Below are 12244 nucleotides of genomic sequence, written 5' to 3' on the forward strand. Positions count from 1 at the left end.
ATATATATATATATATATATATATATATATATATATATATATATATACATATACATATACATATACACACACACACACACAACCATTCAAAAGTTCGGGGTCAGTAAGACTAACAATTAATTTTTTTAAAGATTTTTGAGAAAGTTCAAAATTACGGCAATTCTTTAAAAAAACTAATATTTCTTTAATATATATATTTGTCTTTAATATATATATTTGTCTTTAATATATATATTTGGTCAATTTAATGCATCCTTGTTGAAAAAAAAGGATTACATTTAAAAAAATAAAAAATAAATTATTACTTACCCCAAACTTTTTAATGGTGTACTGATTATGAAATACTTGAACTTTAAGATCCATAACACTAAAATACATAAAATCGTACACAGCTGTCCTTTTAAAAAGGAGATAGCAGATAGCACTTAGGGATAGTTTACTAAAATTAAAAAGTCTGTCATCATTTACTCACCCTCATAGCATCAAAAATTATTTTCTTTTTTTGTGAAAAAAAATCTGAAAATTTAGGTTTTGGTTTGTTCCCCTAAAAAAAAAGCTATCGTACGGCTTTAGATTACTTTGAATATGGCCCACAAGTTTTCTGAAACAGCACAGGGATGGAATAAATTCTGTATAAATGGTGTGAGGGTGAGCAAAATTATCCCTTTAACGTGCTATGCATACTGGCAATAAATGTAGGACAGTTACCACTATATCAAAATAAAATGTTCATTAACCAGATGTCCAGATATACCACATATTCCTTAAGAAGTCAGTTATTGTACAAAATACTGCTATTTGTGTACTTTTTAGGAGTAAATAAACAATTCTAAATTGTTCATAGGCGAAAACTAAATCGCATAATTGCAATACAGTATGCCGATAATGTCAGACCCACTATCACTAGGACATTGTGAGTGTGTTTCTTCTCTTTGAGTCTCTTCTTGGGAAAGGAACAAAGCTCCTCACTTCTTTAAAAGATAAACCTGTGAAAAAAAGATCACATTGCATTTACACACACAATATGTGCAAATATAAAGTACAGCAGGCATAACTCTGTGTGTATAATATGTTTCTCACGTTTCCACTCCTCTAAGGGCAATGTGGCGTTGTCGTAGCTGTCATCGTATGGCATGGGCTCTGGGCAGTCCTCTGGGTCTCTCAGGCCATCAAAATAACTGTGTGCCAATGCACCATCAGCAGTGAGACGAGCATCAGCATCTAACACCAGCATCTTCTCAAGCAGATCTACGGCTGGGGTTAGTTACCAGTGCAGTGGCATTGAGGGACGACACAGTGGGTCAGAAACAGAGCAACATCATTAGAATAGCAAAAGCTGATATATGTATGATTATGTGAGCATTATTATATTAGTACAGGGCAAGCTGAGCTATGGTTTGATAATTTTAAAGTTATTTGTTATCATTTATTAGGACTAGTTGGGTCTGATTTAGGTTGGTTAAGGTAGCAGAATATGCCAGTATAAAATTCAAATAAAATACATGTTAACTGAAATAAAATAAAATATAAAAAGAACCTCCTTTTATTTCAAACAGTTGCCAAAACAACATTTTTCATTTTCATTTAGTTCAACTTGGACTAAAAGAACTAAAATTAAAACTGAAATAGCAGTAAAAAAAAAAAAAAAAAAAAAATTACAAATATTACAAAAAAATGACAAAAACTCACAAAATTATAACTAAAGTTTTATTTAAAATTAAAATGGAAAATATAAAAATACTAAATAATTCATAATATAAATAAAATCTATAAAAGATTATCAATAATGGCAAAATAACACTTTGTAGAGCAACACTTTACAATAAATGTAAATTTGTTAATGCAAGTTAATGCATTAGCCATTTTTACAGCATTTATTAGTCTAGGTTAATGTTAACTTATAAATATACTATTGTTCATTGTTAATTCATGTTTGCTCACAATTAATGTTAATTTACAGCTTGAAAATGTTAATGTATTAGTATAGAAATTAACATATATTATTAAATGCTGTAAACATGCATTAACTAATGTTAACTAACTGAACCTTTATTGTAAAGCGTTACCAATTCTAGAAATAGCTGCATAGTTAACAAAGCTTCAGAAAACTAACATTGAATAATAATGTCATTAAAATGTTTGGCTGACATTTCATATTTTTGGGATGCCTATTAAATTCCAAGTTGCAATACATAACTAATCTAGAAGTTTCCACCGCTGTGCAATAGTACAGAATATGTGTGGCAATACCAAGTGACATTCTACCTGACGTTTGGTGAAAAATGTAAAAACTTAAATTGTTCTGTTGCATTTGCTCAGCATCTTGTCATTTTTGTCAGAAATAATGGCGTGTCACATTGACAGGCAGCAACTATGCAGTCAAACTAAATCATAAGTTTTACTATGAAAAAAGTCTCTTGCTAAGCAAGAAATGTGACAACATGACAAAGGAGTAATTTTTCATTGGGGTATTACTTACCTTTTTTACTGGCTCTGGGAAACAATGTTGAGAAGTCTTTGCGTGGGTAGTAGGGCAGGGATTTGATATAGCTTTTTGCCTATTTAACAGCAATGAAAACATATTGACATTGATGGAGATCAGGAATGACAGCTGAGCACAGTAGCCACAGCAACAGTCAAGCAAAACGTTAATAATTAAAGTTGAATTTTTAAAAATATTATCCCCTAAATATTCAAGACCATTTTCTCAGTCTTACTTCACATTGCATTGGCAATTCATTCCAAGTTCCATCAGCAAACACTCTCAGGTTTAATCAAGATTCAGACATATCACGTGTTAAAGATACCTTGTCTTTGGTTGCACTGAAAATGTCTTACCTCTGAGCTTTCAAGTTTCTCAATAAATTCTGGACCTGGTGTCCCTGTTACTTTCATTATCTGAATCAACTGGTCCATGTCTGAATGTCAAAAGTTAAAGACAATGCACATCATGTCATTTTCAAGTTCTTGACAAGCATGACAAAAGGGGGCGCAGCATTTCTAAATGCAATCGCAATTAACTAAGTGACAGCGTACTGACTGTACGGTCATCTGAAATTTAAATAACACAATGTTAAAAAGATAGTTTTACTTTCTTGAAATCCAGCCCTCAGAATATGTGCATTCGGAGAAAAAAACAAACAAAAAAAAAACTGGAAATAAATTAGGCAAAGTGAATGCTGAAGGATACAGTCTTTTCCTTTAAAGAGTGTTTTTCCATTGAACATTTCACCCATGATGCACCCAACAGACCAGATATCCACTAGAAAGTAGAAAAAGGCAACAATCACACATATTGAACTATAATGATCATTTCAACCACCAGCCATTAAAACAATGCCGACCATTTGACATACAGCACATTCACGCAGCAAATCTGAATCAGTACAGCACATTCGGTCTAACTGGCGATTAAAGATTGATATCTACATGAAGGAAGGGTATCTGAGCATTTGTAAAGACATTCAACATTTAAAAGTACAAATTATTGATCCGTGTAGGCAGTTGGGAAATGTTTTCCTAAATAATTGTGATCTTTATTTAGCACACACAACTACATAATTTAGCACAAAAAATATTATTATTATTATCTCATGAATATATGGAACAGTGGTGCATGGAGTTCTAAACGAATAGTTAGGAGGAGCTCGTTTATCTAATTCTGTTAATTACACAAATATAAGTCACTTGCACATTTACAATTACATACAATCACCAGTCACAATTTATTTTAAGGTCCAATTCTAACTATTAACAAACTATTAGCTACGACTTTTGCCTCAAACTCCTAATTTGCAACTTATTAATAGTAAGGTAGTTGTTAAGTTTAGGTATCGGGTAGGATTAGGGATGCAGAATATGGTCATGCAGAATGTGCTTTATAGTTAGTAATAAATAGCTAATATGTTAATAATATGCATGCTAATAAGAAACTAGTTAATAGTGAGATTTGGTCCCTATATTAAAGTGTTACCGTATCACCACAAGTGACTGAGTTCAATGTTTAGTCACAACAATACCAAAACCAATAAATGCAGAAACAATGTCTGATTTAATATTTTTTAATAATTTTTTTTATTTGCGTTTTCATTAATTTTATATTAATTTACTTAATTAAAACTCATTAACATGTTAAATACATTTAATAGTATTAAAATGTTTTAATTGATCTAATTTATATATTGTAAAAAAAAAAAAAAAAAATTAAAAAAGAAATAAAATTTTCTATGAACCTCGAGAGATTTTGTAAAGATTTAAATATGTAAACTTGTATAGAAATAAGCTGTATAAGTTTATTTGTAAGGTGTCCATATGTTGATATTGTAGGTATCAATTTTCTATTCAATATGCATGTTAGACCTATACCTATGAATACCAATGAGAGCGTGTTAGAACTTCTCATATAAACCAACAGAGGTGCTATTGGACAGGTTTAAAAAAAAAAAAAAAAAATCTGGAGCATAACAGATGGCTAAATCAATATTTTCTGTATTTAACTTCATATTTTAGATAACACTAGATTAGGGAACCCATGTTCAAGAGTTTTCCCTCAATAAACTCTTAATTTGCTGTTTATTGATAGGAATTAAGGTGGTTGTTATAGTAGTTATGTTTAGATAAGGGGTAGGGTTAAGGGATCTAGAATATGGTCCTGCAGAATAAGGCGTTAATATTTGCTTTATAAGTACTAATAACCAGCCAACATATGCATGCTAATATGCAACTGGTTAGTAGTGAATAGTGTTCCCTAATCTAAAGTGTTACCATATGTTTTGCCTAATCAGAGTAAACTTAGCTCTCGGTAATAATTTTAAGAGGTGTGTACGTCTTAATGAATGACAAACATCTTGCCTGTCTGCGTGTAGTGCATCCAGTTTAGAATGACCTCAGGGGCCCGGTACCACCTCGTCACCACGTAACCCGTCATCTCTGCTTCTGCATGACGCGCCAGGCCAAAATCCAGGATCTGCAGGCGGACCAAACGCAGAGTGTCACTGTCAACTGTAAGAGGTTTACGCTTCTCTCTTTTATGGTGAAAGAATGGTGGCACAAACCTTCAGCTCACAGTCTTGGTTCACAGCCAGGTTTCCTGGTTTGAGGTCCTGCAATGCATAAAGGTGTTAATCTTCCTACAAAGAGATTGTTCTTGAACAATTACAAAGATCGTAGTAGATTTCTTTAGAAATCTTTATTCTGAACACAGTAAGCTGTATTTCACATTGAAAGTGAGCCGGGCGGCTTCAAACAGATCTGAGCATGTAAAGGCATTGGCTCACCAAACAGGAAATTACTGGCATTACCTCATAGGACAATATGTAACAGGAAAGCTCAGACAAAGCAAAAAGCCTTGAACTCACACATATTAATAGAATTAGAAAAACAATATGGGACATTTCAGAACCTGCATGTAAAAAAATAAATAATAATAATTGGATTAAATCACTACTGTAGCTTGGCGTACATTCTTTTTTTTTTTTTTGGACATTTCAATCTGTGTATCTACCATTTAAAACATACTGCCACAATGTCTCCAGAAAAGCACACCTACAAATCTAAGAGCATTTTAATATTGTATTATAGATACACACACATAACCAACCATTCAAAATTCTGGGTTTTTATACATATATATATATATATTATACAGCAAGGAAGCATTAAATTGATAAAAAAAAGTTACAGTAAACACATTTACAGTTACAAAAAATATGTATGTATTTCAAATAGATGCTGTTCATTTCAACTTTCAATTTATCAAAGAATCCTACAAAATAAATGTAAAAAAACATTATCAATGTTAACATTGATAATCATAAATGTAATTGTGCACTATAACAGCATATTGGAATTATTTCTGAAGGATCACGTGACACTGAAGACTGGAGTAATGATGCTGAAAATTCAGCATTGCATCACAGGAATAAATCAGATTTTGTAATATATTAAAATAGTTATTTTAAATTGTTATATTATTTCACAATATTGTGATACAGCCTTGGTGAGCGCAAGAGACTTCTTTTAAAAATCATACTGACCCCAAACTTTTGGACAGTACTGTATATGCTGTATTATATACTGTATTTTAATAATCCAAATCCAATAATGTTTCTCAAATTGAATGTGAATTCACTTATTCATAAATAATGAACAAAATAGCTTTACATATTGTAATACTTCAGTAAAAACAAGATTCATAACAGCAGTCCATTATATTAAATCTAATTGGATGAGCCACATCTGAGGCTGTTGTAAACTAGTTAATATATGAATAAATATGAATTAGAAATATATTTATTCCTCTTAATTTGAGAGGGATGACTGCTCTCTCATTTTCTTAGATGCGAGGAAGTGTAGTAAATGATTGTTGATAGTCCACTGATCAATACATATTAGTGAATTAGCAGTAAGTAAATGTAATTCATGGAGATGAAAACTCCCCCATGGAGCACATTTGCATCTCCCGGGGAAGAGCTACAACGATCCCAAGAGAGGCCATGTGTCTTTAATTCAGATCTGTGTGGAAATGATAATTATGAGCAGATGCTGTTTATTCATTGCCAGTCTCACTTACTCTGTGAATGATGCCAGCACCATGAATGTACTGTGGAGTGGAGAGAAACAGAGGGACAGAGAGGAAGAAAGAAATACCACAAATCAGTATTATGACATTCTTCACAGTTTTATGTCTTAGTATTTGATTACACTAATAGGATTGATCTGAAAGATTGTATTACCATATCTACTGGCAATCATCATAGACTTAGTTCACACTGCAGGTCTTAATGCTCAGATCGGATTTTTTGCTGTTGTTCACATTGTCATTTAAATGCGACTGCCATCAGTCTCATGTGTGAACCGTATACGGCCCTGAAGTGACCCACATGTGCAGAAGAAGACGTGACGGCAGACGCAGCACACTGTGTTTGCGGAAATAAAAATGGATGCTGCTCGTGTTAGTGTGTGTTTAGCAATTTTTAAGTTAATGTGCAATCGGAGCCTAAATAACGAAGTGATAAGAAGAAGAATATCAAGAAGAAGGAGAGCACGATTTCCTCCAGCGCAGAATTGTGACGTCTGTTGCATTTCAATGGCATAAAAATTGCATGAAATGCAACATGGCCGTTCAGACTGAAGTCGCATTGCAAAACATCGGATATGTATCCGATTTAGGACCATATATGAAAGTGGCCTGGGCCTGATTTGAAAAAAAATCGGATTTGTGCTGTTCAGACTGTCATAAGAAAATCAGATATGGGTCACATTTGGGCAAAAAAGTCAGATTTGGGCCACTTTAGCCTGCAGTGTGAACTAAGCCTTAATCCCAAAGTATACTTCTGTTTTTACACATACATAATTTTTCTCCTCAATTATTCAGTCGCTTTAGTTTTGTCAGATGTTTACTAACTTTTGAAACCACATTCACAACCCAATTTACTTTGGTAATGTGATGTATTTATAGAAAAAAGAAAATAGAAGAAGCAACACTTTCTTTATCAGGAATTGAATTATGGTTAATTCAGAGGTGGAGCATTTACTTTTACTTTATATTACTTTATCTTGTAATAAATTGCACTGATGAATCCTGTACAGCAAGTCCACAAACATATGCTACCGTTCAAACATTTGAGGTCAGTAAGATTTTTTTTAAAACATCTTTAAAAGAAGTCTCTTATGCTCACCAAAACTGCATTTATTTGATCAAAAATATAGTAAAACAGAAATATTGTATATTGTACATATTTAATAGAATTGATTCCCGTTATGGAAAAGCTGAATTAAAAAAAATAATCATTGCTTATTAATATCAATTTGCTTAATATTTTTGTGGAAACTTGATACTTTTTAAAAACTTTATTGTCTTTTATGTCTTTATTGTCAGTTTTGATCAATTTAATGCATACTTGCTGAATAAATGTATTAATTTCCCTCTCAAAAAATAACTTCTCACTGACCTTAAACTTTTGAACGGAAGTGTATTAACAGTCAATTTTGGTTCCATGTTCTGCTCTGACTGGCTGTGTTGCATCACACAGCATTTTCATTTTCAGAAACTGCTGTAAACTTGTTATATCCCGCCTGGTTGAGAAAATGTTGCCTCTTTTTGTGAGCTGTTTTGGTCTGACCTTTAGTCCGCACAGCATTTGATAGACCAGGAACTGGATACGGTCTTCTGTAAGGATGCCCTTGACTTTAGAGAGGTCTGTGTACATGTACGGCATCACCAGGTAGCTACAACAGAAAGGAACTGCTCATTTCTTTTTTTAAAGGTATAATTCACCCAAAAATTAATTCTGTCATTATTTATTGACCGTCATGTCATTTAAAACCCATTTTCCTGTGTTCTTGTGTTGTGTTTTGAAAAAAAAAAAAAAATTAAGATTGAGTAGATAAATACAGAATTCTATTTTTTTCTCTTTAAATATGTCTTAGACATATGGCTTACAGATAGATTTTACATACAAAGGCCTCATTAAAAACTTACAAGTCTTGGAAGTCATCCAGTCTGGAGGCAGGAGTGAAGACGTCTATCAAGCCTATTACCTTGGGTTGGACAGCAAAAAAGCAAGTGAGTCACAGCCTTTTCAAGATGTTATAATGGTGTTCGATGGACAGACTGCCTGAATAAGGCTGCCTCGTTTCATTGTAATCTTTTAAATACTTATATAAGGTGCTTATAGTTTATGACACCGCAATCAATCATCAATGTGTCTCCAGGCGCCTCAAGTATCGTGTTCTGAACTTACACACAGAGTCCGCCAAGCTAAACATTTGATACTCACACCATTCTCAATGAAAACAATGAGTATGGTGTGATACAAGTCTTTTTGTGCCTTGCAAAAGTCATTCAAGCCATTGAAACTGCTGGAAAATAGAACTAACAAATGTAAGCAACAAGATATGTCCTCAAGGCACGTCAGGCATAAAAGACACTTACATTTTCATGTTTCATATGCTTGAGCAGACTCAGTTCACGATAGGCTCTCTTCGCGAAGATCTCTGACTGAAAGGGTCGGTGCAGCTTTTTGATGGCCACCTTCTCTTTGGCTTTATTATTAATAGCCGAGCTAAGAAAAGGAGATCAATCATAATCATAAACAAATATTTTGAACTGAGGTTGAAGGTTTAATGACACACTGTGACAGATTCAGGAACTGATATAGAAACTGCAATATTCAAATAAGAATCTGCAAAAGCATGTTAGTTGATGATACGTTGCTTTGCTGCAAAGACTAATTGTCAGAGAATGTGGGTTTCACAGTCCCCCACTTTCACCAGTGTCTGATCTTAGAGCTGTTGTGAAGGTTTTGTGGCATTAAACCGTGAACAGGAAATGTCAGCGCTGCTGGGATATAACATATTGTAACTAAATTTAGCAATGATCCGACTCTAGTAGTGACAGTACAATATATACAGTAGCATAAGCATCTAGAGCAAATAGCCTGCAAAATTAGAAATGCGTGATATATTGGTGACATGATGTGGCCGTTAATGGTTGTTGAAGACAGTTACTGAGTAAACAAAAAAACTACAAAACATCCATTGTTTTATCAATCTTTTCTACTGTACAGTACATTCGACACCTTGTTTCCACTGAAAGCATGTGATTTCACTTAGTGTGAAAAACAGGCCTAACAGTGTAGATAGTTATCAGTCATAACCAAATTATCATTGGTTATCTTATCAGTTCAAAGTCTGAGATCAGGTTGCCCCTGTCTCATATTTATATATATTATACAACTCCAACCAAGTAAGTTTATCAAGTAAGATGAACTAATTTGATAGGTATATTGAAAACTTTCAAGCCACATTATAATGTCATAACCAGGATATAGGAACAACTTCACAGTACAATTTCATGAACTACCATGATTTCACAATATGGTCCGTGACAAAACCTTTTGACACATGAACATAACATTAACATTCAGAACATAACATTCCTTAAAACTAACTAGCATCTATTTGCATTTTACTAACTACTACTTATTTTTCCATTACTCCAGTCAGTTATAGTGCAACAGTGATTAGTTTGTCTTTAAATTTCCGAAGTGATTATTCACTAGATACTAGCAGTAATTCAGCTCATCACTAGTTTCTGGTAACAAATTGAAAATGTTAGCCACTGAATAAATCTTTCAGTTTCAATAAATTTTAAACTACTTTAGTTGACATAAACAAACAATGGGGAAAAACACTTCTAAAGCATTTATTAATCTTACTTAATATTAATTTCAACATTTACTAAAACTTTTGCATCTGTTAATATTATTTACTGGACCTGAGCTGACATGAACTAACAATGAACAGTTGCATTTTTAATAACTTGAACAAATACCTCAACAAATGTATAAGTTAATACATTAACTAACCTTATTTAATGTTGCTTGTTACCATATCCCCTTTCGACTAATACAGTAAGTACTCCGTTTTTGCAGGTAACTACTCCAGTTTTACTAGTAAATATTCATTAGGGAGTAGTACTTCTTTCCCAGTTATTAACTATTTAGTAAAGAACAACTAAAGAATTAGTATGGGATACTTCCCAGTCAGTGTTGCATATAGTGACTATAGTTGCACACCTAAGTACTACTAACTAACCGAACTGAGTCTAGTCACTATTACTAGTTGGAAGCAATGAATGCTAAGGCGGCTTGCCACATAGTTCTGCTTCTTGTGGCAACCTGTTGAAAGGCAGTTCACGAGCGTCTACCTGCATGTCAGGAACTCACCACACGCTGCCATAAGCTCCCGTTCCGATCTGCTTCAAGCAAACGTACTTGTTCGGAACTTCCCATACCGTACTGTTGATCTCCTCTCGACTGAATTCAACCCGTGACTCCATTTAGCGTTGAAGGAAAACAGGCAAGAGAGCAAACGTTCACCACGCACACAGCGACTCCTACGCGATATTATGCATTCGAGCACCAAAAGGTCACTGCGTAGGAACGATTCTGTTTCACGCCAAAATAAAACAGCGGTTTATCTGGTTCCATGTAGCGCTGCGCGGCCGCGGAATCGACGCTTTAAATCACTAGCCATTGAAACTTTGAAACGCTCCGAGATCGAACGCGCTGAGATCTGTCTGACGTTGACGTCATGATCCCCCGCACACGCCCACTTTCGAATTCAAACAACTGCCGCTTTGATTGACACACTGCTGCTCACCTCCATGTAAACACATACGGGTGATTCTGCAGCTCGGTTAATACAACGTGTTTGCTAATTAACTTTGAATGCGGAAATATAGAGGCGATATAGGAATTGATGTTTTAGCAAATTCTCAAATAAATAGATACATGAATTACAAAAATATGATCTTCAAACTGTCCCTCCGATGCTCTATGATTGACTCTGATGATTGATTTCCTCTGTCACGTGTTCATGACAATCGACTCCAAAGTGATTGATAAAAGACGTCATAGCTGTGTGGGCGGAGTCGGCGTGGGAGAAAACGATCCTTTCCCCCTCATTGGAAAAGCATGGTGTTGACACAGAATGGTCTACACTCTACATAAAAGCAGTTCTTTACTATACACTAGATGTGCATCTCCATAACTGAGGCCGATGCGATATGCATCTCGATGCATAGTCAAGTCAAGTCAAGTTGAGCTTTATTGTCATTCCGCTACATGCGGGGCATACGGAACGAAATGTCGTGCCTCACAGGACCACGGTGCTACATAAATACAGGAATACAGCAATGAAGTAAAACAATATAAACCTATACACAACTATCCTACTGGTAGATTTGACTATAAATATGCTATATATAAAATAATTTTTTACCTATACATAAACTAAAAAATACAAACAATACAAACTATAGGAGTGCTTCAGATAAATACTGTACATGTGCGAAGAGAAACATTGTGAGTCAGCAGCTGGCTGGGGAACAGTGCAGGATGATTTGTAGTGCATGAGCATGTAAACATATGTATATTACTGAGTCTTTTTGTGGGATTTGTATACACACAGCAGTGTGTGTGAAAAGTGACTAGTGCGCATAGAGGAGGAGAGTGTGGTTTGTACAGGCCCACTCACCTGTGTGTAGCACACTTCGATTGCACAAAAAAAAAAAAAAAAGTTCCATAAGTCTCAGATGGTCCATGTTTCAGGAGGTAGGGGGTTTGTATGGGGGTTCAGAGAGGGCGGGTGATTTGAGTTCAGGGCTCTCACAGCCTGGGGGAAAAAGCTGTTGAGCAGTCTGGCAGAGCGGGCTCTGATGCTCCGGTACCGTCTTCCT

The 12244-nt window shown here is 34.5% G+C and overlaps 1 protein-coding gene across 2 annotated transcripts; it reads right to left on the reverse strand.

Moving 5' to 3' along the window:
* Positions 1-51: 51 nt before the first annotated feature.
* On the reverse strand, positions 52-11188 carry mapk13 (mitogen-activated protein kinase 13). Of its 2 annotated transcripts, none has more exons than XM_058784937.1 (12): positions 10712-11188; positions 8936-9065; positions 8483-8541; positions 8124-8229; positions 6572-6601; positions 5055-5102; positions 4852-4966; positions 3191-3262; positions 2839-2918; positions 2480-2558; positions 1081-1254; positions 52-986 (listed from the first exon to the last, which is right to left on the reverse strand). In XM_058784937.1, the coding sequence occupies exons 1-12, from the start codon at positions 10741-10743 to the stop codon at positions 904-906; spliced, it is 1008 nt and encodes a 335-aa protein (XP_058640920.1). In that variant the 5' UTR covers positions 10744-11188; the 3' UTR covers positions 52-903. The 2 variants fall into 2 exon arrangements, with proteins under 2 accessions (XP_058640920.1, XP_058640918.1); XM_058784935.1 differs by having other exon boundaries at positions 53-986; positions 10731-11177.
* Positions 11189-12244: the final 1056 nt, after the last annotated feature.

Source organism: Onychostoma macrolepis, chromosome 08 (assembly GCF_012432095.1).
Source record: "Onychostoma macrolepis isolate SWU-2019 chromosome 08, ASM1243209v1, whole genome shotgun sequence".
In the NCBI taxonomy this organism is placed as follows: Eukaryota; Metazoa; Chordata; class Actinopteri; order Cypriniformes; family Cyprinidae; genus Onychostoma; species Onychostoma macrolepis.

Coding starts and splice junctions, on each gene's coding strand:
- mapk13 (XM_058784935.1), bottom strand. CDS start 10,843: ATGGAGTCACGGGTTGAATTCAGTCGAGAGGAGATCAACAGTACGGTA. Junction 8,542..8,935: donor AGCATATGAAACATGAAAAT/GTAAGTGTCTTT, acceptor GTCCAACCCAAG/GTAATAGGCTTGATAGACGT. Junction 3,263..4,851: donor GATGCACTACACGCAGACAG/GCAAGATGTTTG, acceptor TCTACTTTCTAG/TGGATATCTGGTCTGTTGGG.